Source organism: Branchiostoma floridae, chromosome 4 (genome assembly GCF_000003815.2).
Source record: "Branchiostoma floridae strain S238N-H82 chromosome 4, Bfl_VNyyK, whole genome shotgun sequence".
NCBI classification, from domain to species: Eukaryota; Metazoa; Chordata; class Leptocardii; order Amphioxiformes; family Branchiostomatidae; genus Branchiostoma; species Branchiostoma floridae.
In genome coordinates this window covers 7862249-7886881 of record NC_049982.1, presented here as the reverse complement: position 1 = coordinate 7886881, position 24633 = coordinate 7862249, and the positions used below count along the sequence as shown (strand labels likewise).

Below are 24633 nucleotides of genomic sequence, written 5' to 3'. Positions count from 1 at the left end.
TCAGCAACAGGGGCCTGTGACTCGATGTCAAAAGAGGTAGTTGCCGCCACAGACAACGTACCACAGGAAGGCATGCCATTTTCAATGGGATGAAAAGTCCCTATGACAGTACCCTTAGGAATGATCACTGGTTCCGGGCTTTCATTGACTAGGAACACTCGGGTTTTGTTTCGCTCATAGGGTGAGTGGGCGGAAAGTTCGCCAAGCAAGCCAAGCTGGTCGAGCGACTGTGCAGGTTGGACTATACCTTGCAGTGGACCTGTGGTCTTGTCCCGTTTTTTCAGGGTACCGGGCACCAGCTGCGCTGTCCGCCCTGCCACATAGCACGCTTTGTACGTCACAACACGCTGCACCTTATAACTCGCCTTACGCTTGATGGGAACTACCACATCTCCCTCGCAACCACGTAGTGCCAAAGTCTGACGACGCATCGAAACCTCACAGTCGAACTCGGTCAGAAAATCTGTCCCTACCAATAGCCCAGTGGCCGTATTTTCACAGACTAAGAATTCAGTCGGGAACAGCTGGTCTGAAATTTCCAAAACAATCTTGGCTGTACCGGCCACTTTCAGGCGATCGCCCGCAACGCTTAGTAGAGGCTGGCCCAAATACGGTGCTAGCGCCGGCGGGTTAGACGCGAACAAGTGCCCAAATGCGTCCCTGCTAATGATCGATACATCGGCCCCAGAATCAATCAGGACATTAACAGTCTGTCCATTTGCGGACGCGCTTAAATGGAAACTACCTGTCTGTGTGTGTGTCGAGGAAACTTTATTCGTGTGTCCGTGTGTCGCATGGGTCTTCACCGTTTTGAAGACTGGTCGACGACCCCTTAGGCCAGTCTGGGGCCGTTTCCCTGACGCGCGTTGGACGCAATATTCGGGCAGCGACTTTTCATATGGCCCATCTCATAGCAGCCATAGCAACGCACCTTTGGGCAACGGCTAATGATATGGCCAATCTCATTGCAGCCACGGCAATGCACCTGACTCTGCTGCCTGGACTCTCTCGGCACTGACGGAGCCTCTCTGGGCAGATATGCGTGACTACCCTCCTGGTGTGGAGCCTTCGGTCTCTGAGACGCGTGCGACTCCGTGCGCACCTGGAGGTTGTCGATCTGCCCCCGCAGCGCCGCGGCTTCCCGCTGGTGGGCAAGCCGCATGGCGTCCATCTGCCGCTGCACATTTTCCATGCTGGCGGAGGACGTTTGGCGCACGTGCGGGGAGGGGTAGGCCGTCTTCTCTAGGTCCTCCAAAAATTGTAGTTGGTCGCGGGCGGCGTGCAGCGTTGCCGGCCGAGATTTGCCCACTTCCTTTCCGAGGATGGGGTTGTCCAGGCTTATCTTGTCTAAGAAAATTTGGACGCCTAACTCCTCGCGCATCACCTGGTCTGCCCGAGGGTAGGCCAGAGCGACTACTTGGCGCACCCGCAGCTCGAACGCCTGCGGGGTCTCATTGGACTGTCGCCGCAAGCTCTGTATATCCCCGCGGTAGTGCATAGGGTCCTGTGGGCGCATATACATATCTCTCAAGAACATCAAGATCTGATCGGACGATCCGTCGCGGATACGCGCGGGTGCACAAACGAGTGTCTGGAGAGCGCTTCCTGACAAATGCTTCAGCAGGACAGCACGGCAAGTGACTTCTCCCCAGGCCAGAAAGTCACGTTCATTGCAAAATTGCATCTCAAATTCCTCCCAAGTCGTCTTGCCGAGCCGTCGAAGCTGAGTCGCAGTTCTGGAATCTTACGCGCTGGGGGAGTGGGCATAGTGCTCAGGGCAGGTGCGTGATCAGAGGGCAGCGCGTGAAAGTCTGGGGCTGGCGAGGCCACTAGGCTGGGGGTGGGAATGGGTCGCGTAGGACGGGGTGTGTGGGTGGGGTGTACAGAGCGGGGTGTGGAATCAGAAAGCCTAGGGGGAATAGGGGGAGGGGTAGAGAGGGCACGGAAGGGATTCGAGCTGTTAAAAGCAGGGTTGGAGGGGGTGGAAGTCTGCCGGGAGCGAGCCAATTTGGGGAAAGTAACTTCATTTCCGCCAGTTGGGTCGTAAGGTAGCGTATTGTCGGCCATGTTTGGAAAAATGTGCCAAAATAGAAATCGGAGACCCAACGTTTGCCAAACTGAGTAACACTTTTCGGTGGACTTTGGGAGAAAAACAACAGAAAAATTCAAAAGGTGCCTAAACCAACAGATTTTGAAAAGGGACAATAGGATCCAACCTCGCAAATTTGAATGCAAATTCTGGACCACTGCAAAAACAACAGTTGACAAATCTTTCAAAATTCTCACCAAATAGACAAAACCAGCTATTTCACAGGTTGGGCAAGTGTCGCCTGGCAGGAGTAGAGTCACAAAAGATAGGGCATTTCACAGCAGATGAGAACAAAAGGCAGGAACAAGAACAAAAGACAAGGTATGGCAGTGCGCGCAGGGGTGATAATGATATGCGTGAATGACAATGGCGTCTATGCAAATTTAGTGTAGACGGTGCCAAATGTTCACTATGAGCAATTTATTAGCAGATTTCGTCCGGCCAAGCCAAAACTTTCAAAACCAAATGGACACAAAGCAAAGGTTTTGCACAACTAAGTCTACGCTAAGATCTGGATATGCCGGGAATAAGCTACGCGCGGCTAGAGCGAAGCAGTCGGTGGGAATCAAGAACAAAATTTTGGACCCGAATGGGCAATCCACGCTACCCAAAGCAATGAAAATTACGATGCAAATCTGCGTCTGTCCCACCCAAAATCAATAATTTGTAAGTCCAAAACAGGTAGAACAGCAAATTTCTAACGCACAGAAAAAGGAACAACAGCACTAAATGCAGAACACTGCCGGTAAGGACTAACTAGCTAAGTGTGTAAAATGGGCCGGAGAAAAATCCGAAGCGCGTAACACGGGTGAGCAAAGCACAAACAGGAACTATAAATTCAAAGTTTGGAAAGTTTACTACGTTACAGAGGTTAACATAAGATTGTAAAACACGGTTATTCACAAATCCGGTGTAGGAACCACTGAAATGTTTCGGGTGTTTGGTATCTAAGTCCTATATTAGCTTATCAGGAACTCAGCCAAACCAGTCGATTACTATTTGTGAGCCGTGTTTATTCAACCTATGCTAGACTCAAGTAACATATAATACAATGTGTTTCACTTAGGACTACAGCAAGTTACAGTTACAGGATACAGGTCTAGGATAATGATACAGATATCTAAGTATATTTACAGAGAGAGTTGGTCTAACTAACTAACTAGTACGCAATCCAACAGAGGGACGAAGCCCTACTAAAACAACCTCACCTGAGTCCTTGGGGCACGAGACTGACTAAATCTCTTCATACAAACTCTAAGGTTAACTAGCATGACAATAGGTTGTATAACTCCGCCCATCACAGGTAAGCTAGTTGGATGCTGTCGGCATCCAGCCAATCAGGGTTTACCTAATATGCTAATGTAAGCTCCTCCTCATATGGTCTAGACAGTCATTACCTAATTATCTCATATGTCAAAGGTCATGGCCGTTACACGTGAAATACACTGGCTACGCTTTACGGTAAATTTTCCATCCTCACTACGAATTACGTGAAATAAAATAGCTTACCCTACGAATTACGGGAATTAAAAAGGCCTGCCTACGCCTTACGGAAAAGAGCATGCAGACCCTCGTAAAACGGGGGTCCCGTACTCGAGGAGGTGCCTCGACCATGTTCAACGGCCTCATTACTCAACACATTGGGTAACGTTACCTACTGGCTGGCAAAATACACCAGATGATTATTATTATCATTATTATTTTTCTTCCCCCAGTCAATGTCTTCTAATCTGTTTCTTTCTTCTTATCGTGCCGCCATTGATTGTATATGCTTATGTACTGTGCTTTTTCTGTTTACGTTTGATCAAGGAGGTTGAAAGAGGGGATAAATCAAAGTAAATAACAATAACGAGCTAAGTAGACAACGGCCAACATCATGTCCTGGTGTATCTAACCAGACACAGTGTCAGTGTAACTTACGTGAAATCTGGTTACGTTGTCACATGTTGGGTGAAAAACTTGTATGTACCCAAATGTAGAATATGTCTTGGTTAGGGCTGGGTACCGGTACAGAAAATTCAGGTCCAGGTCCGGTTCAGGTCCAGAGGATCAGGTCCAGGTCCGGACCTGAACCTGGACCTGATTCAGTATGACTCATACCAATGGTCCATTTCACTAACAAAGAAATCTGTTTGGGGGAGTATTAGACTTACACTGGCGTTTTAAAATACTACAACGATAACTGCACCTGTACGATTGACTGTAAACTTTGGTAGAATTACTATAAACTCTACTCTACTTCACTCTTGTCATTTTCTTCCAACTGCAAGCGCCAAAACGTGTGAATGCCTGATAAAATGATATGTTAATTTTCTAATCGGTCCAACATCCGGTCCACCTAATTTTTTCAGGTCCGGTTTTTCTGGACCGGTCCAATAAGAAAAAACGGTTTTGTACCGGTACGCTGTACCGATACCCAGCCCTAGTCTTGGTACATGTACGAAGACTACCGTACCAGGATGCCGTTTTCATCCTGTTCAGGTTGACGTGGGAGCAGAGACTACTGTAGCTGGAGTTATCACCCAGGGTAGACCTGGTCCGTCAATTCAGTGGGTGACCTCCTACAAACTACGCTTCAGCAGAGACGGAAGCACGTGGTCTACATACCTGGACAAACTGGGACGTGAGAGGGTCGGTAACCATTGCCTTCTGCACAAGTTTGATATTTCCAAGAATATTTTTTTATGTTTCCAATACATTTTGCTGACTAGGCCACGTTCGTAGAAAAAGAAGTTTATAACAAATCAAGACCTAAGTCAGCTTACAGATACAGATGTAAGATGCAGCGTAGCAGAGACTGTCATTATCGAATAGGACTGTTTAGGCATAGCCAATACTGTATTGCTGATGTCAGTTAGTATTTTACCATGATAGTCAATATGAACTGACAGTCATATATGATATTTTCAGGTCTTCGTTAGTCTAAGAAATCATTTTATCAGTGTTACATCAAAGTTTCACAACCTGTTTCTTTGTAGCATTACTGATTTTCTCACAATATCACCCCAGGTCTTCTCTGGCAACTCCGATCAGGACACCGAAGTGCGCCACCTGTTGGACCCGCAGGTAACTGCACGTTACGTCCGGTTCTGGCCGCAGACATGGAATTCTTGGACCAGCATGCGGGTGGAGGTCTTGGGACAGTAAGTGCACTATTGAAGTCTTCTGTTCTTTCCATGTGACTTCCATTAAGGCGGTTTTGAATTAATTCGGGGAAGGGCATCTTTGGCTACACCCGTCCTTCGAAAAGATACGGACGGTCCGTGTTCGAGGAGGCGCAAGCAACCCCTTCAATAATCTGCTACAGAAATAGAAAGGAAACTTGCTGACCTATGGGTCAATAGGCACTACAAGATGAGCAACACTGGACACGATGTGCCAGCAAATGCATTGAAGTAAGATTTTCACTGCGCATTCACTGATGCACTTACAACAAATCATTTTTGTTCTTCTCTGTAGGGACTGCACCGGTGACTAGACACAGCATGCAGACTTGGAGATTTCCAAAGCACAGATTTGCATATAACAGGATACACATTTGTCTGCTTTGCAGTTTTAAGTGAAACTCCAGTTTTCTTCTTATAAATACTTGTGATACTTAACAACATTTACACCTAATTTCTCCATACTGTCGTTTGTTTTCTCACCTTCGTTACTTGTTCATCTCAGCAAAAATGGAGACATTGTAGTCAGTCTGTTTGTATTATTTGAGGTGGCCCATCTGGGTTCAGAAATGACATGTATAGTCTTTAGGGTTATCTATCTAAAGCTTAAGCTTGTGACAACCATATGTCCTGGTGATTACAGCATTACACTTTTATATTGTAGCCGGTGTGTACAGTGTACTGGCTTGATGAAGATGTCAATGGCTTCATTTGAAGAAGGATTTCTAGATTCCTTGTTTTTGTAGGCTGGTGTTGATGTCCAGTTACTACATTGTCAGTAGAGAAATCTTGACTTATGTATGTACACAATGAGATGATTGAATACAACAATACAAATGTAACATTAACTACTTCATTTGTGCAGCATTTATAGTCAGAAATAAAACAGACTCTTCCACACATATAGGCTCTTTAATTGCAACATTTCTGTACAGCTGTAGCTTTACATAAATTCGTTGTCTATTTACATTATAATATACACAAAACAGAAACTACATAATCTACCTTGACCAAACCTTACGCTTCACAACGTGCTCACAGCAGCATACACAAGCAACTTTTGTGCTGACACCCCCTTTCCACTAGAAGCTAAAGTATCAGCCTGATTAATTTACCGGGGCTCTCATACTCCTTCTGTCACTATGATGATGATGGGCTTCATTGGAGTTCTCTTTAGACGCATTTGTTCAGGGTGACTGATATATGTGACCTGGCATGCTGATTAGAAGAAGATGGGATATATTCAACACACATAACAAACTGAAATAGACTACACATCAGAAGCAACCATGCCTGCATAATGCATATCCATAATCACGAATCAGATCTTGGGTACAAATATTTTCTGGATAGTCCTCGCCTTTCTGACATGTCTCAATCTAGCCCCAGGCCTTTATGTACGTGCATGGTCTTCGGCAATTCTCTGCTCGACTGATTTTCTTCTTTTCAATAGTCGTTTCCTCGTGGGTTTGACGCAACGTCGTATACTTTTCTCCTCAGTGTCTGCCATGCTTGACTGACATGGTGTTTGCAAATATTCACTAAACTTTCGTGTCATTCTGCTGACGAGAAGGGTCTAAAAAGGCAGCTGACAAATCCTGAGAAAGTGAAATGTCAGCCAGTATGTGCCACTGTATCCATTCAAGCGAGCTAGACAAGTTTACACATAAATGCTTACCCGGGCAGTGCAGTAATGCTGTAGTGTGTAGCCAATATTCAAGAGAATTGAAGAGTCTTCAATGCAATTGTTAAGACACAAAATGCCTGCTACTGATGAACGAATATAAACGAACGTTTTCATTGCCTGCGTCGGCTTTTAGTTGTCGCACAGAAAAGGTGTGTGATTTTCTGTAAAACCGCCAGGAGATGGGCGTAGTTTAAATCCTTTATTACAAGGTGTTACGATACACCAACCAATCAGATTTCATACACATGTGAACGTAATATATTTTCTGACCAATGGCTCTCAATCACTGGGGATTCTTCTATTCTAAGCTGCGTATTAATAAAGTCAGCGGAGTGGGACAATTGTGGGCTACACTGTCATATTGTCCTCCTTCGGACGGACAGTTGTCTACAGTAAGTGACAACAGTATTTGAGGGTTTAGCGGTCATATCCTTGCAATGAGTTCTGAGAAGCTGCTTAACGTAAGCGAAGTTACCGGCCGGGCCCGCCGAGACCGACCCGGCGCGGCCCGACCGGTGACGGTGGCCGTGGCGGCCGTGGCGGGGGTGCTGGTGGCGGCGGCCCTCGTCTTCCTGACTCACGAAGTTAAGCATGTCCGTGAAAACTCCGCTCAACTGAAAGACCAGATCCTGGCGCTGAAGGATCGTACCTTGGCCATGGAGATCAAGCAAGAAACCGCTGCGAGAGACAAGGAGGAAGTGTCCTCGCACAAGGAGGAAATGACGGCCCTCAAAATCCGACTGTCGTCTCTGCAGACTCAACTAGATAGCGAACGTGCTGAGGTGTCGTCTCTCAAGACGGAGTTGCAGCAAGAGAAAACTGACGAGGCGTCTTTGAGGGAGAGACTTGCAGTGCTGGAAACCAAGTTCCAACTAGGATTCGGAAATGAACAAGAACCAACCTACGGAACCTCTCACGAGGTAAGGGGTTAGCATAGATTCTTTTTAGTGCTTCGATAACACCATAGCTACCGGCCTCACTGTTGACAACATCACATCATAGTGAGCTTTAGTTAAAAGTTCTTCAGTCTTTTAATATTCAGGTAGGTTATGGTATTAAACATACCAGATTTAAGATACAATGGTACAATCTCACGTTTTGGATATGTCTGTGTCAGCCTCCAATCAACTTGTAAAGCTTAAGCTTACATTAACTTCTCCCTCACTTTACGGTAAAATTTCACCATCGCCAGGAAAGCAATGTGATAGCGTTCAGAACTGCAATTGTCTCATATTTTCTCGAAAACAACAATAAGTTCTGACTATATATATCATGCACATGAACACCACGGATAATTGGGCACGTTGGGTCACTCACACCTCATGACAGGTAACCTGCCTCGGGCAAACACTCGACATGTCTGGTTTCTCTACTTTAGATAGCCGTACGCAGTGAACAGTGTCGATGTGTGCGGTGGTGGTGTGGAATAATATGGGAGCTTGCATAAACTGTCGGAAAGTAGCATCATGATAATTTGTGTGGCATTTAGACAGTTATAAGCATGAGTGGCAAGGCCGACTTAGACTTGTCGAGTTAGGGAGGGGTAAAAGAGCAAAACTTTATTCCAGAGACTTAACAAAATAACGCGTGATGGAGTCGGGAACAACATGGAGAAAGTAGAATGGCGTAGCTACAGTGTGCTTTATAGAACCTATAAGTGCGGATGCGGAGTAAAATTTTGAACATTTTACAACAGAAGACTGACCCCGATGTGAAACCGAGTCAAGTTGGTGATGACGTCAAGCTTGGAGATCACAGCGCCCCCATGCGGCGGTCCAAGAGAGCGGCCAACACAATCACAACACCCTACGGCTTAGGTAGGCAGGCATGGGTTCTTTCCTATAAACTTTGAACGCACCAGGAATAAATAGACGTTGGTCGATGGTTACTTCACATGTAACCTTTAATGGTCACTAGTCTGTTCCATTTTCGCGAGAAAGTTGACTACAATAGTGCCAGGGTGGAAATTGTCCTTATTGTTATTCCGTCTCGTCTGACACCATTATAAAATTATGCTACTAGTATATGATAGTGCATTTTGTGATCATGTATTTTTGTTAAGTAACTATAAACCTCAATGCAATTGTCACAGGTGCCTTCCGGGGTCCTGAGGGACCGGCCGGACGAGACGGGCGGGACGGCCGTGATGGTGTTCCCGGTCCGCCCGGGCCTCCCGGTCCGGCTGGTGGATGTGGAAGGTGTGGAGGACAATCCTGTCTGGTGCGTACAGTACTGTAGTTATTGTCATATAGCAATGTGACCTGTTCTTGTGCTAATCAGCTTCAGCTTGCATTGAGGCGAACAAATTTTTTGGGAATCGATATTATCCGTAAACTTACATCAATCTACATGGAACTTAGACATAGGCAAGCTTTAGACATAGTGTTGGCTAGTAACCTTTGTTTAACAGTTTGACATGACAGAGACATGTGTAGCTGTTGTACTGGGGTCTTGGGCAATGGGTAATGGATGTCGCACCGTATGGGGCAATGGATATTGAATGACGTGACCTTTACCACCAGTAAATACATGTTACACCCTGTATATAGCAGCCGTGCACTGCAGTACCACTGGGTATGGAGAGCGGCGCTATTCCTGATGGCCACATTACGGCATCCAGTCAGGTCAATGCTGGCAGTTGTGCCGCCAGCAAAGCTCGCCTTCATTCCCAGGTGGGCGCCGGAGCCTGGTGTGCACAATTCAACAACCAGCTGTGGCTACAGGTAAGTAGAGGCTGCAGGGTGTAGGTTATACTTTTTTATCATATCAAATCATTTTTGTCCTGTGTCATGCACATCTTCTGGCATGTTTTTGCATCCTCATCATCATAATACAAGTACTAGCACACCCTTCTTGTTTCTCCTCCACTTTCTTCTATCCAGTGCTCGCTTTCTCGCTCCCTCCCAGGCGTAACCTAGCTCCGCTGACAGCCACTTGTTTGATATTTGTTGACGCAGATTCATGCAGTTATCTATTTTTATTTTAGCATTTTCTAATTATTTGTGTTCCCTTTGTGGTTTTTTGAAAAACATAAAAAAGCAGAAGATATGGGTTCAAATGTCAGCATGGACATTCTCCAATTTAAGTTTCAAAGTTGACCAATCACACTTAAATCATGCAACTACGGACGGCATATTGAACACCGCAGGCGTTTTGTACCGCTGACGCTTCTCAGTGTTAACTGTTACGTGTTTTTCCTGTCCAGATTGACGTGGGAGCAGAGACTACTGTAGCTGGAGTTATCACACAGGGTAGGTCCAGTGACACTTTTCAACAATGGGTGACCTCCTACAAACTACGCTTCAGCAGAGACGGAACCACGTGGTCTACATACCTGGACAAACTGGGACGTGAGAAGGTTGGTATTATAAATCATTGTCTTCTGCACAAGTTTGATGTTTCCAAGAATTTTTTTAATGTTTTCAATAAATTTTAAATTTGCTGACTAGTCAAATTTTGCAGAAAAAGACATTTGCAACAGACCTGAGACAGCTTACAGATGTAACTGATGCCGCGTAGCAGAGACTGTCATTCTCAAAGAGGACTAATAAGCTATAGCCGATACTGTAGGGCTGATGTTAACTAGGATTTTACCATAGTTGACATGAACTGACAGAAGTCATATATGATTTTTTTTCCAGATTAGATAGAGTTTCTTCTTATATTTCAGGGTATGTAGATGTACGTGTTCTTCTTTAGTCTAATAAATCAATTATGTGTTACTGCAAAGATTTTCCCATTCGTTTCCGTGTAGCATTGCTGGTAGCCGGTTCATTGTTATTGTTTTTCTTTTCAAAATATCATCCCAGCTTTTCTCTGGCAACTTTGATCGAGACACAGAAGTGCGCCACCTGTTGGACCCGCCGGTAACTGCACGTTACGTCCGGTTCTGGCCGCAGACATGGCATCATCTCGTCAGCATGCGGGTGGAGGTCTTGGGGCAGTAAGTACACTACTGGAGTCTTCTGTTCTTTCCCTGTGACTTCCATTAAAACGGTTTTGAATTAATTCGGAGAAGGGCATCTTGGGCTGCACACGTCTTTCGAAAAGACATGAAATACTGTCCGTGTTCGAGGAGGTGCAAGCAACCATTTCTGAATACCCTGAAACAGAAACAACAAAGAAACTTGCTGACCTATGGGTCACTAGGCACTACAAGATGAGCAACACGACACAATGTGTCATTTAGGCATTGAAACAAGATTTCCACTGTGCATTCTGTAATGTTAATAACAACAAATCGTTTTGATAACAACAAATTATTATTTTTTGTTCTCTGTAGGGACTGCACCAGTGACTAGACACAGCATGCAGACTTGGAGATTTCTAAAGCACAGATTTTCACATAACAGGATACATAATGTATCTGCTTCGCAGTTTGAAGTGAAACACGTTTTCTTATTTTACTTATTGTGATAGTTCACACCTATGATGTGTTTTCTTAAAACTGTTATCATCTTTGGTTATCATCTCGGTAAAAAAAGTAACATTGTTTTTGGTATGTTTGTTTGGCTTGGTGTTTGCAGTTATTTGAGCTGGCCTAGCTGGGTTCAGAAACTGTACATGTATCTCATGAGTCATGACTACACTGAGAGTTACTTGACGTATTTAGGGTTACCCATTTAAAGCTTGTGACAACAATGTTCAGCCTATTTTATATTAATACCATGTCCTGGTGATTACAGCATTACACTTTTATACCGTATAGCCGGTGTGTACTGTGTACTGGCTTCATGAAGATGTCAATGGCTTCATGATGCTAAGAAGGATTACTAAAGTCCTTGTTTTTTGTATGCTGGTGTTGCTGTCCTTAGTTACTACACTGTCAGTAGAGAAATCTTGACTTATGCATGTACACAAGGAGATGATACGTTAGCTACTTTGTTTGTGCTGAAGTCATCAGGCATTTATAGTCAGAAATAAAGCAGACTCTTCCACACACATAGGCTCTTTTATTGCAACATTTCTATACAGCTGTAGCTTTACATAAATTCATTGTCTATTTATATTATAATGTACACAATAAAGAAACGACATAATCCGCCTTGACCAAACCTTATACCTCACAATGTGCTCACAGCAGCATGTACAAGCTAATACCCGTGTCACATTATCCACGATCTTCGGGCGTATCGCTGGAAGGTCGGCCATATTTAAGATCGACAGAGGGTTGCGCGTATTTTTCACCTGAAAACCGTCCCTGTCACATACAACAGCCATTATCATAATACCGCCACTAGTCATAATACCGCCAAATAAATCAGCGATGAATTTAAGGAGATCTACTAGCGCAACAACAGTAAGTTCCGAGGTATGCACACTTCAGACATCCATGTGCTCAACACATTTTTGAATAGGCTTCAATAACGATGCATTCCAAGACAATAAGGCCAAACGTTTTCAGTTCTTTTTCGGGGCAGGCGAACTCGTCGTGGGACGAACACATTGTCACGTTCAGCGCCGGATTTGTAAATAATAATCACACGTGCACATGGCACAAGACGACTATGATTCAACAGTAATCTTGAATTTATGTTGGTGACCTACAACTCGTGTAAAAGTGTGACGAACCGTTGCATGATAGCCCGCACTACGGCTGAACGGGCAAAATTGAACGTGCGCGCGCCATTTTCCCGCCATTTTTATATCTACGCAAGCAGTAAAGTTTTACGTCATAGCGGTTGTGACGGACCAAAATTAAATGAAAATTCTTGTCAGTATACGTCCGTTTTCTCATGACTTTTTGTATGCCTATGCGGGTTTACGTTTTATGCAATTACTAACAGAAAAGGAAGGAACAACAGAGGATGTATAAACTAAGGTACAAACCGGCAGTTAATTGTGCCGTGTTTCTTCCTGGCGGTATTTTTAACCCCCTCCAAACCACGCGTCCGTTCCCCGTGCAATTCCGCGGTGCGTTACGATATTACGCTTTCAGCAGGACAAGAGAGACAAAAAAAGATACACAGAAGAAGTGGCAAAGGTAAGCTGTAAGAGCAACATGTACCTGGAGAAAATGATGCGTTGATAATTTGTCAAATCGGTACGGCTAGAAAGAACCTAGAAATATTGTCGTAAACGTGGCGGTATTATGATAATGGATGTTAAGCCATACTTCGTACCTTGTACAATTGTTATGCAATAAAGTTATTATTATAAGCGAGGCTCGGGCGATTGTCGCAGACTCGTCGTCCGATCGAATCGCGCCTAATGTGAAGGGGGTATTATCGATTTTCGCGCAATGTGCACGTGACAGGGGTATAACATCACCTTTCCACTGGAGGCTGTGACCGCTGAGCGACTGATGAGTTAACAGACTGCTCAATGAATTTCACAGCCTGATGATAACAGATTTAAAATAAAAAAACTTTGTGTGTTATGTTTTCTTTCTAATCATACTAAATACATCTTGTATCATAGTCCAGTTGTAATACAAGGGTCACACGCATCCGATTTTGGTCACGGTACGGTTGCTCAGTGATCTCTATCTAGTGGAAAGAGGGCCTAAATGATACTAAATGACACCTGTTTACATCATGGACATGTCGTGATAGGGACAACATTAGCCCTCTTCAAGAAGTGGCGAATATCATTGTGGTTCTCACTGAGATATGACATTAAATGTGCTATACTTTGTGTTCTAAGGCACATATCTTCATATCACTTATCATACACTTGAATAAATAGTGTAACTGCCCATTGCACATAAACCATTGTTCTTTACACGCGACAACAATTTGGCCGATAAATTACAACTGCTACGAAAAAGTCAAGATTACTGTGGATATTTGTCCTATAAAAAGTTATATGAGTCGGTGTGTCGGTCACAGATTAATGTTCTCTACCAAACAAATTTCACCGTTATTTCCTTTCAAACTATTGGCATGGAACACTCGTCTGAACAAAGACACTGTTGCTTACCAACTGCTGCCGTGTTGATGCTGGGCCTCACCTGCACACCTCACCTGCACACCTCAACCAATCAATGTTTCTGTGTCCCGTGACGTTGCTAAAAACTACAGGGTATTTTTTCATACTTCTGACTGTACATGTTGAAAGGTACAAGTGCACAGTTGTAGCTAATAAGGAATAGCAGGGACATTGTTTCTAAAAAGAAAAAAATCCAAAGCGGATAACTCAAGATATGAATTAAGACGTTTCATAATTTTTGATATGTAGGGCCGATGTGAATGGCCATGAGCGCGACTACACCAGATCTTTACAAAACAAACACTTTGTTTCGCGGAAGAGAAAAGGTGACACCACGTTTCCTTGTTCTTTCCTTTCAAAACTATTGGCATGGAACATTCGTCTGAACAAAGACACTACTGTTAACCAACTACTGTCGTGTTGATGTTGGGCAATGACACCTCACCTGCACACCTCAACCAATCACTGCTTCTGTACCCTGTGACGTTACTGTAAACTACGCACTTACAGGGTATTTTTTCTTACTTCTTATTCAAGTACCGGCTGTTGAAGGGTGGAAGTGCAAAATTGCAGCTAACAAGGAGTAACAGGGAATTTCTAAAAAAAGCGGATAACTCAAGTAAGGAATAATAACGGAGTTTCATGATTTTGATATGTAGGGCCGATGTGAATGACCATGAGAGCGACTACATCAGCTCTTTACGAAACACTTGTCTGACTTTGTTTCGCAGAAGAGGAAAGATGACACCACGTTTCCTTGTTCTTTCCTTTCAAAACTATTGACTTGGAGCATTCGTCAGAACAAAGACACTGCTGTAACCAACTACTGCCGTGTTGACGTTTTTGACGCACAGGTGCCATTGTTGGGAAATGACATCTCACCTGCCCACGTCAATCAATCAATGCTTCTGTATCCTATTACGTTGTTGTAAACTACGCATTCTTCTTACAGGGTATTTTTTCTTACTTGAAGTCCCGACCGTTGAAGGGTAGAAGTGCTCTCGGGCAACAGATATAGAAAGTGACGTTATAAATTTGTCCTTACTTTGTCTGTTCTCGCTACAAGCTGATAATGAGCTCGGAGAAGGCTGCATACGTTGTCGAAGCTGCCGGCCGGGCCCGCCGAGACCGACCCGGCGCGGCCCGAATGGTGACGGTGGCCGTGGCGGTCGGGGCGGGTGTGCTGGCCGTGGCGGCCCTCGTCTTCCTCTTTCATGAGGTAAAGCATGTCCGTGAAAACTCCGCTCAACTGAAAGACCAGATCCTGACGCTGAAGGATCGTACCTTGGCCATGGAGATCAAACAAGACACCGCTGCCAAAGACAACCAGGAAGTGACGGCCCTGAAAATCCAACTGTCGTCTCTGAAGACGGAGTTACAGCAGGAGAAAGCTGACGGCGCATCTTTGAGGGAGCGGCTGGCTGTGTTGGAAACCAAGTTCCAACTCGGGCATGCTGAGGAACACAACTTTGGGAACTTTCGAGAGGTATGATATTTTTTATCAGTAGCTTGCTCATGTCCCTACAACACGGGAGAAAATTCTTAGCGTACGTACATGGCTCTAAGTTCAATAAAGGGTGAATATGTTCCTGTCCCAACCCTATAACAATAATGCGTCAATGGAGTGTTATCAAAAATATCTAAGCTAAACCAACTTCATCCTATGCAAGGTAACAGTAACTAAATGATCAAGCAACTGGATAAAATTTGGAAACGGCCAGACGTCTAAGGTAGCATTCGCTACCTTCCGTCGGTGTCTTGAATGAACTTTGCTTATCTTACTAGCTGCATGTATAACTTTCATAAATGTAACTTTCTTTATGTCTAAGGACGAGAGGCCGAACCAAGCTGCCAGTGTCCCTGAACACAACGCCACCTTGCGGAGGTACAGGCGATCCGACAACTCAGTCACGACACCTGCCGGTATGTCTGTTAGCTGAGTTTTGTTTGACTTAACGTATACGTAAATGCGCGTGAAATAGAGAGGATTGTGTTTGTTGGTGTAATATTGTCCTATTGTGATATTTTCTCTTTTAGTATTAATTTTCCACGTCGTTAAATTCTAAAGTATTTGTCTAACCTTCGCTTTATTTGCGTCAAAGTCACTTAGAAATAGATTTCTGACTGATATTTGTGAATCCTGAATGCCGGACTGTTTTCCAGGGTCTTCACAGGTCACCTCTTTAGGTCTAGGCCCAACTCTAGTATAGCGCTAGCATAACTTTTAATTCCCCAGTCGAAGGGGCTTTCGATCGTTTGGTGCCCTGTCTGGCATTTATTTGTTTATGGTACGTTCTATATTGGATAAATGCCAAAATATCTGTTACCCGGTGGCTGTGCCTGTACTTTTTCTGATGAATAACTTAACCACATTTCTATCCGAGCTGGCAATGACATTAACTGTACACGATCACTTCAATTGTTACAGGCCTCTTTCGGGGTCCTGAGGGACCGGCCGGACGAGACGGGCGGGACGGCCGTGATGGTGTTCCCGGTCCGCCCGGGCCCCCCGGTCCGGCTGGTGGATGTGGAGGGTGTGGAGGACAATCCTGCCCACAGGTAGCGTGTGTTCTGTAGTTATTTTTGCAGAATACCGTGATGTGTTCTTGTGCTATCGAACTTCAGGCGAACATTTTTAGGAAGCCGTAAATTTACATCCAGCTTAACTTTGGACAACTTTGTACCGTATGGGCAAAGGATAATGGGTACGGTAACATGCATATGTCATCCTGTATATAGAAGCCGTGCACTGCAGTACCACTAGGTATGGAGAGCGGCGCTATTCCTGATGGCCACATCACTGCATCCAGTCAGTACAATACTGGCAGTTGTGCCACCAGCAAAGGTCGCCTTCATTCTCAGGAGGGCGCCGGAGCCTGGTGTTCTGCACAGAACAACAACCAGCAGTGGTTACAGGTAAGTATAGCCTGCAGGGTGTAGATTATATCTTTTTATCATATCAAGTCATTTTTGTCCTGTGTCATCCACATCTTCTGCCATGTTTTTTGCGTCCTCATCCTCATATTGATTAAATACAAGTACCAGCACACCCTTCTCCTCCTCCTCTTCACAGCAAATTCATCTGGCACCATCCCGCCACTTTCCTCTATCCAGTGCTCGCTTGCTCGCTCCCTCTCAGGCGTAACAGCCACTTATTTGATATTTGTTGACGCAGTCACGCAGTTATCTATTTTATTTTAGCATTTTCTAATTATATGTGTTCCCTTTGTGTTTTTTTAACATAAAAAAGCAGAAGATAAGGGTTCACATGTCAGCATGGACATTCTCCATTAAGTTTCATGGTTGACCAATCACACTTAAATCATGCAACTATGTACGACATATTCAACACCGCAGGCATTTTGTACCGCTGGCGTTTCTCAGTGTTTTTCCTGTTCAGGTTGACGTGGGAGCAGAGACTACTGTAGCTGGAGTTATCACCCAGGGTAGAGCTGGTGCAGATCAGTGGGTGACCTCCTACAAACTACGCTTCAGCAGAGACGGAATCACATGGTCTACATACCTGGATAACCTGGGACGTGATAGGGTCGGTAACCATTGTCTTCTGCACAAGTTTGATATTTCCAAGGATTTTTTTATGTTTCCAATAAATTTTGCTGACTACTTAATGAGGCCACTTTGCAGAAAAAGACATTTGTAACAGACCTGAGACATGTTACAGATGTGACTGATGCAGCGTAGCAGAGACTGTCATTCTCGAATATCACTAATAAGCTATAGCCGATACTGTATGGTTGATGTTAACTAGGATTTTACCATAGTGGATATGAACTGACAGAAGTCATATATGATTTTTTTTCCAGATTAGATAGAGTTTTTTCTGATATTTCAGGGTATGTAGATGTACATGTTCTTAGGCTTCTTTAGCCTAATAAATCATTTATGTGTTACTGCAAGATTTTACCATCTGTTTCCATGTAGCATTGCTGCTAGCCGGCTCCATTGTTTTTTTTCTTCAAAATATCATCCCAGGTTTTCTCTGGCAACTCTGATCGAGACACCGAAGTGCGCCACCTGTTGGAGCCGCCGGTAACTGCACGTTACGTCCGGTTCTGGCCACAGGCATGGAACTCTCACCTCAGTATGCGGGTGGAGGTCTTGGGACAGTAAGTACACTATTGAAGTCTTCTCTTCTTTCCGTGTGACTTCCATTAAGACGGTTTTGAATTAATTCGGAGAAGGGCATCTTGGGCTACAAACGTCTCTCGAAAAGACATGAAATACTGTCCGTGTTCGAGGAGGGGCAAGCAACCCTTTCTGAATACCCTGAAACGGAAACAGCTTAGGAAACCTGCTGACCTTTGGCTCACTACAAGATGAACAACACGACACAATGTGCCAGTAAATGCATTGAAAAAAGATTTTCACTGCACATTCACTGATGCACTTAACAACAAATCATTTTTGTTCTTCTCTGTAGGGACTGCACCGGTGACTAGACACAGCATGCAGACTTGGAGATTTCCAAAGCACAGATTTGCACACAACAGGATACACATGTATCTGCTTTGCAGTTTGAAGTGAAACACGTTTTCTTATTTTACTTATTGTGATAGTTCACACCTATGATGTGTTTTCTTTAAACTGTTATCATCTCAGTAAAAAAAGTAATATTGTTGCTGGTATGTTTGTTTGGCTAGGTGTTTGCAGTTATTTGAGGTGGCCTAGGTGGGTTCAGAAACTGTACATGTATCTCATGACTGAGTCATGGCTACACTGAGAGTTACTTGACGTATTTAGGGTTACCGATTTAAAGCTTGTGACAACAATGTTCAGCCTATTTTATATTAATACAATGTCCTAATGATTACAGCATTACACTTTTATATTGTAGCCGACGTGTATTGTGTAGTGCTTGATGAAAATGTCAATGGCTTCATGATGTAAAGAAGAATGACTACATTCCTTGTTTTTCTATGCTGGTGTTGCTGTCCTTTGTTACTACACTGTCTTTAGTCGTGGAGAAATTTTGACTAATGTTTGCAAGCAAGGAGATGATAAAATACAAAATGCAGCTATTTCATTTGTGCACTCAGAACCTATCAGGCATTTATAGCCAGAAATAAAGCAGATTGTTCCACATACATATGGACTCTTGTATAGTAACATATTTCTGTACACCTTAAAATGACTGCGGGAGTACAGGTGTAAGATACACCTGACCCCAGCGCCCCCTCCCCCATCAATGTTTTTGTAGCTTGTGACGGCTATAACGTGACATCTCCAACGTGCAATGACGTTCACAAACTGGTGTCATCTTGCTACAAACATTGCATTTGACTACTGGAAGGCATTCTAGTAATCCAACTGTGCGTCTACCTGTTACCGTCGTATTTCAAATGTGAGTACATATTCTGTAGTTATGGGTCCCATCGGAACTTTCCATCAAGTACGTGCAACTTGTTTCTCGTGTTTTTCCGGGCGTCTACCTGTTACCGTCGTATTTCAAATGTGAGTACATATTCTGTAGTTATGGGTCCCATCGGAACTTTCCATCAAGTACGTTCAACTTGTTCCACGTGTTTTTTCCGGGCCCCAGAGGCAGGAGCAGCCCAATGTTCAATACCACCTGTGCATACGGCAGCAGTTGATAAACAGCTGTGTCTGTGTGCAGACGAATGTTCCATGCCAATAGTCAGAAAGGAAGGAACGAGGAAATTTGGTGTCAAGTTTTCTTTTCCGCGAAACAAAGTGAGACAAGGGCTTGTTTTGTAAAGAGCTGGTGTACTCGCTCTTACGGTCGTTAACCCCGACTTATAGGACAACTTTGTGTCAGCCTCAGACGTTCAAAGTTCTACTAATCTCCAAGCAGATATACAGGTGCCAGTTAGTATCCACGGGCCGAGACAATCCCGGTGGGAAATGGAGATTGTTTCGGCCCATGGATCCTGCCCTCCTGCCACATCCGGTTGGAGATTACAGTTAGGCCACGTCACGTCAGGGCACACGATTCAACTTATCCAACTCATACCAAATTTAATCTTTGAAACGAGCAGGTAGTCAGAATGGGGTGAGATATGAGCTTCTTTTGCAAGCTTGACTCGGTGCCAATATTGCTTCACATGTTGCAATCAATGAAATGAAGTGTGTTTCGGGGGTCAAAACCATGGCCAAATTAAAGATACTGGTAATGGACTATACAAAAGCCTTCATGTTCGTACTAACTTGAAAATTACTGTGAATTCAAGTTGTCCTATAAGTCGGGGGTGAAGGACCGTAAGAGTGACTACACCAGCTCTTTACAAAACAACCACCTGTCTCACGGTTTCGCGGGAAAAAAATATGATACCAAATTTCCTCGTTCCTTCCTTTCGGAGTATTGGCATGGAACATTCGTCTGAACAAAGACACTAGTGTTTACCAACTGCTGTCGTATGCACAGGTGGCATTGGCCATGGGAAATGACACCTCACCTGCACACCTCAACCAATCAATGCTTCTGTACCCCGTGACGTTGCTGTAAAATATGCATTCTTCTTACAGGGTACTTTTTCTTACTTCTTATTCAAGCCCCGACTGTTGAAGGGTGGAAGTGCTCTCGGGCAACAGAAAGTGACGTTATAGATTTGTCCTTTCTTTGTTAGTCTGTTCTCGCTACAAGCTGACAATGAGCTCGGAGAAGGTTGTACACGGATGCGAGGTTATCGGTCGGGCCCGCCAAGACCGACCCGGCGCGGCCCGACTGGTGACGGTGGCCGTGGCGGCCGGGGTGGGGGTGCTGGTGGTGGCGGCTCTCGCCTTCCTCTTTCATGGGGTTAAGCATGTCCGAGAAAACTCCACTCAACTAAAGGACCAGATCCTGGCGCTGAAGGATCGTACCTTGGCCATGGAGATCAAGCAAGACGCCGCTGCTGGAGACAAGGAGGAAGCGTCCTCGCACAAGGAGGAAATAACGGCCCTGAAAATCCACCTGTCGTCTCTGAAGACGGAGTTACAGAAGGAGAAAGCTGACGGGGCGTCTTTGAGGGAGAGACTGGCTGTGCTGGAAACCAAGTTCCAACTCGGGCATGCTGAGGAACACAGCTTTGGGAAATTTCGAGAGGTACATTGACCAGTAGCTTTTTAATGTTGCTAGAACACTGGAAGTAAATTCTTACCGTGCATGGCTCAAAGTTCAATGAAGCGTGCATATGTTCCTGTTCCAACCCTATAACAGTAATGGCTTGTTAGTCCGAAAATCTGGGCATTGGGTCTTAAGTCGGAAGGGAATAGAATTCCCTCTTCTTTCGTGTCTGAACTACTATCAACATATAGCGATGTATAAGACCGAGGTTTCATCAAAAATATCTAAGCTAAACCAACTTCATCCTACGGCTACGCAAGATAACAGTTACTCAAGCAACTGGATAACATTTGTTTCATTCGCTACCTTCCGTCAGTGTCTTGAATGAACTGTTACCTTACGTATCTTATTAGCTGGATGCCTAACCTTAATCGACGTAACTTTCTTTATGTCTAAAGGACGAGAAGCCGAACCAAGCTGACGGTGTCCCTGAACACAACGCCACCTTGCGGAGGTACAGGCGCTCCGACAACTCGGTTACGACACCTGCCGGTATGTAGGACCGTCAAAGCTGACTTAACGTAAATACGCGTGAATAAAATAGAGAGGATTGTGCTTGTTGTTGTAATATTTTCCAATTATGATATTTCCCCTTTTAGTATTAATTTTCCACGTTGTTGAATTCTAAAATATGTGTTTTTTCACCTTTGCTTTATTTGCGTCAAAGTCAAATAGATTTCGAATTCTGACTGATATTTGTGGATCCTGAATGCCAGGCTATTTTCCAGGGCCTTAATAGATGACCTCTTTAGCTCTAGGGCCAACTCTAGTATAGCATTAGCGAGGCATACAAGTCATGTATGACTTCCCCATTCGAAGGGGCTTTCGAATGTTTGATGCCCTGCCTGGCATTTATTTGTTTGACCTTTTATATTGGATAAGTTCCAAAATGTCTTTTACACGGTGCCTGCACTTTTTCCTGCAACGAGGAGATCTAATGAATAACTTTACCACATTTCTATCCAAGCTGGCAATGATATCAATGACTGTATACGGTGTAAACCTCTGAAACTGTAACTGCAAATGTTTAAAAATACAGGCCTCTTTCGTGGTCCTGAAGGACCGGCCGGACGAGACGGGCGGGACGGCCGTGATGGTGTTCCCGGGCCGCCGGGTCCTCCCGGTCCGTCTGGTGGATGTGGAGGGTGTGGAGGACAATCCTGCCAACAGGTATTATCGCATGATTGCGTGACGTGTTCTTGTGCTATCGAACTTGAGGCCAACATCTTTTGGAGGCTGTAAATTTATATCGAGCTTATAACTTTGGACAACCTTGTATTGTACCGTATGGGCAAATGATAATGGGTGACATGATATTTACCATCAGTGAATGCATGACGTTTTGTCTTATTCTAACCGCCTTGGTCACATCCTGTATGTAGCAGCCGTGCATTGCAGTACCACTGGGTATGGAGAGCGGCGCTATTCCTGATGGCCACATCACTGCATCCTCCACGCACCCGGATTGTGCCACCAGCAAAGCTCGCCTTCATTCCCGGGAGGAGAGTCGCACAAGCCAGGGCGGATGGGCCGGAGCCTGGTGCGCCAACGGCCCGCTGAACACCAACCAGTGGCTACAGGTGAGAGGACACCGCATGGCGTAATTTGCTTTAATTATTGCCAATCAGTTTTAATTGTGCCCTTGATTCAGATGACGCGTGTTTCTTTTCATCAAATTATTGATGATCGATACTCCCGGAAATGGAACCCGGGCCGTCAGATCATAAACCTAGCAGCGCAACCGATTTGGCCAAAAGCCTGACAGGATATTTGTATATATTTTATTTTTGTTCTACTCGACCTCTTGTCGTTTCACTAACAAGACACAGTGTACGTGAAACTTGGTTGCGTTGTCACGTATTGTGTGAAACACTTGTATGTACGCAAATATAGAATATGTACAGGTAAAAAATTTAATGTAGAATATGTACGCTGACTACCGTACCAAGATGCCGTTTTCCTCCTGTCCAGGTTGACGTGGGAGCAGAGACTATTGTAGATGGAGTTATCACCCAGGGTAGAGCTGCTGGAAGTCAGTGGGTAACCTCCTACAAACTACGCTTCAGCAGAGACGGAAGCACGTGGTCTACATACCTGGACAAACTGGGACGTGAGAGGGTCGGTGGTAAACATTGTCTTCTGCACTAGTTTGATAATTCCAAGAATATGTTTCCACTAAGACATTTTGCTGACCAGGCCACGTTCTCAGCAAAAGAAGTTTTTAACAGATCTAGACCTGGGTCAGCTTAAGCTAGGGGCACAACCCGCCGTACGTGCAATTTGTCCGTACGTTTTTTTGGGAGGCTGCATTCGCCACGTATTCCTGAAAACGTGGGGAACGACTGGCAAGAGCAGGGAGGGAGTACGTCAACGCACGTCACTCGCACGGTTGCGCAAGGTGTAATTACGTGATCTGCACGCCACGCCTGGCTGCGAGCGGTTGCGTTCATAGTTCGTTGCGCAAGTGGAAGGTGAGTTGCATGTACTTACAACGTACGGTCTCTGTGTGATTGCCACGTTAACGTATGCAGGCCCTACTTACACGTACTGCTTACGTACGGTTTCCTTACTCACTCACATGGTGTAAGTGCGTGCAAGTGCGATTAACGTAAGTTTTTCGGGGATGTATATACAGGACGACCTTTGAAGGTCCTAGCTGCTGCCACCAGAAGTCCTAGCAGCTGCCTCAAGTAAGACGCCACCCATTCCACCGCAGAGACTCCGGATTCTGATGCTGCAATAGCAACTACAAGAGCAATTGACCGTGAGAAAACTTTAACACACTCACTGAGCCAGTGCGCTGTACAGGCCAGGCGCGTCGCCCGTACTGGCACGTACGGGGGGCGAATCCGCAGACCGATCGCAGAGAAAGTTCTGCATGCACTTAAATTTCTACGGCGTGTCTGCACGGTGCTCCAAAATCCGTCGAATTCCCTACGAGTTCGTACGGAGACGGTACTTACCACTTACGGATCCCAAAAGATTGCCCACGTTTTGGCACGTAGACAGCACGTATTTGCACGTACGGCGGGTTGTGCCCCTAGCTTTGAGCTAAGGGCACAACCCGCCGTACGTGCAATTTCTCGGTACACCCTTTATTTTTGAGGCCACGTCGGACGCGTAGTTCTGAAAACGTTTAGGTTGTCCAGGGCAGACGCGTCGCCCGTACTGTAACGTACGGGGGCGTGCTCCAAAAGCCGTCGGATTCCCTACGAGTTCGTACGGAGGCGGTACTTACCACTTACGGATCCCCAAAGATTGCCCACGTTGTGACACGTAGACAGCACGTATTTGCACGTCCGGCGGGATGTGCCCTTAGCTTTACTGATGAAACTGAGGCAGCGAACCACAGACTGCCATTCTCGAATAGGACTGATTAGCTTTAGTCAATACTGCAGGTTGATGCTGATCAGGATTTTACCATAGGCGATATGAAATGATAGCTATACATGAGATTTCCGGTTTTTCGTTGGTCTACGAAATCATTTATGTGTTACAGCCAAGATTTTATTCCACAATTCCTTGGAGCATTGCTGTTTTTCGCACAATATCATCCCAGGTCTTCCCTGGCAACTCCGATCAGGACACCGAAGTGCGTCACCTGTTGTACCCGCCGGAAACTGCACGTTACATCAGGCACAGGCCGCACACATGTAATCAGCACATCACCATGCGGGTG

At 45.0% G+C, this 24633-nt stretch overlaps 2 protein-coding genes across 2 annotated transcripts in view; both read left to right on the top strand.

Annotated features, from left to right (window-relative positions):
- The window catches only part of LOC118413825 (collagen alpha-1(V) chain-like), a 67673-nt gene that overhangs the window by 20476 nt on the left and 22564 nt on the right, over positions 1 to 24633 (top strand). The gene's annotated exons all lie outside the window — the stretch shown is intronic.
- Positions 1 to 24633, top strand: part of LOC118413828 — a 76672-nt gene that overhangs the window by 40639 nt on the left and 11400 nt on the right. Inside the window, exons 3-5 of the mRNA XM_035817396.1 lie at positions 21353 to 21446; positions 21994 to 22124; positions 22337 to 22534. Coding sequence (XP_035673289.1) covers positions 21353 to 21446; positions 21994 to 22124; positions 22337 to 22534 — 423 coding nt within the window. The remainder of the gene's footprint in view (positions 1 to 21352; positions 21447 to 21993; positions 22125 to 22336; positions 22535 to 24633) is intronic.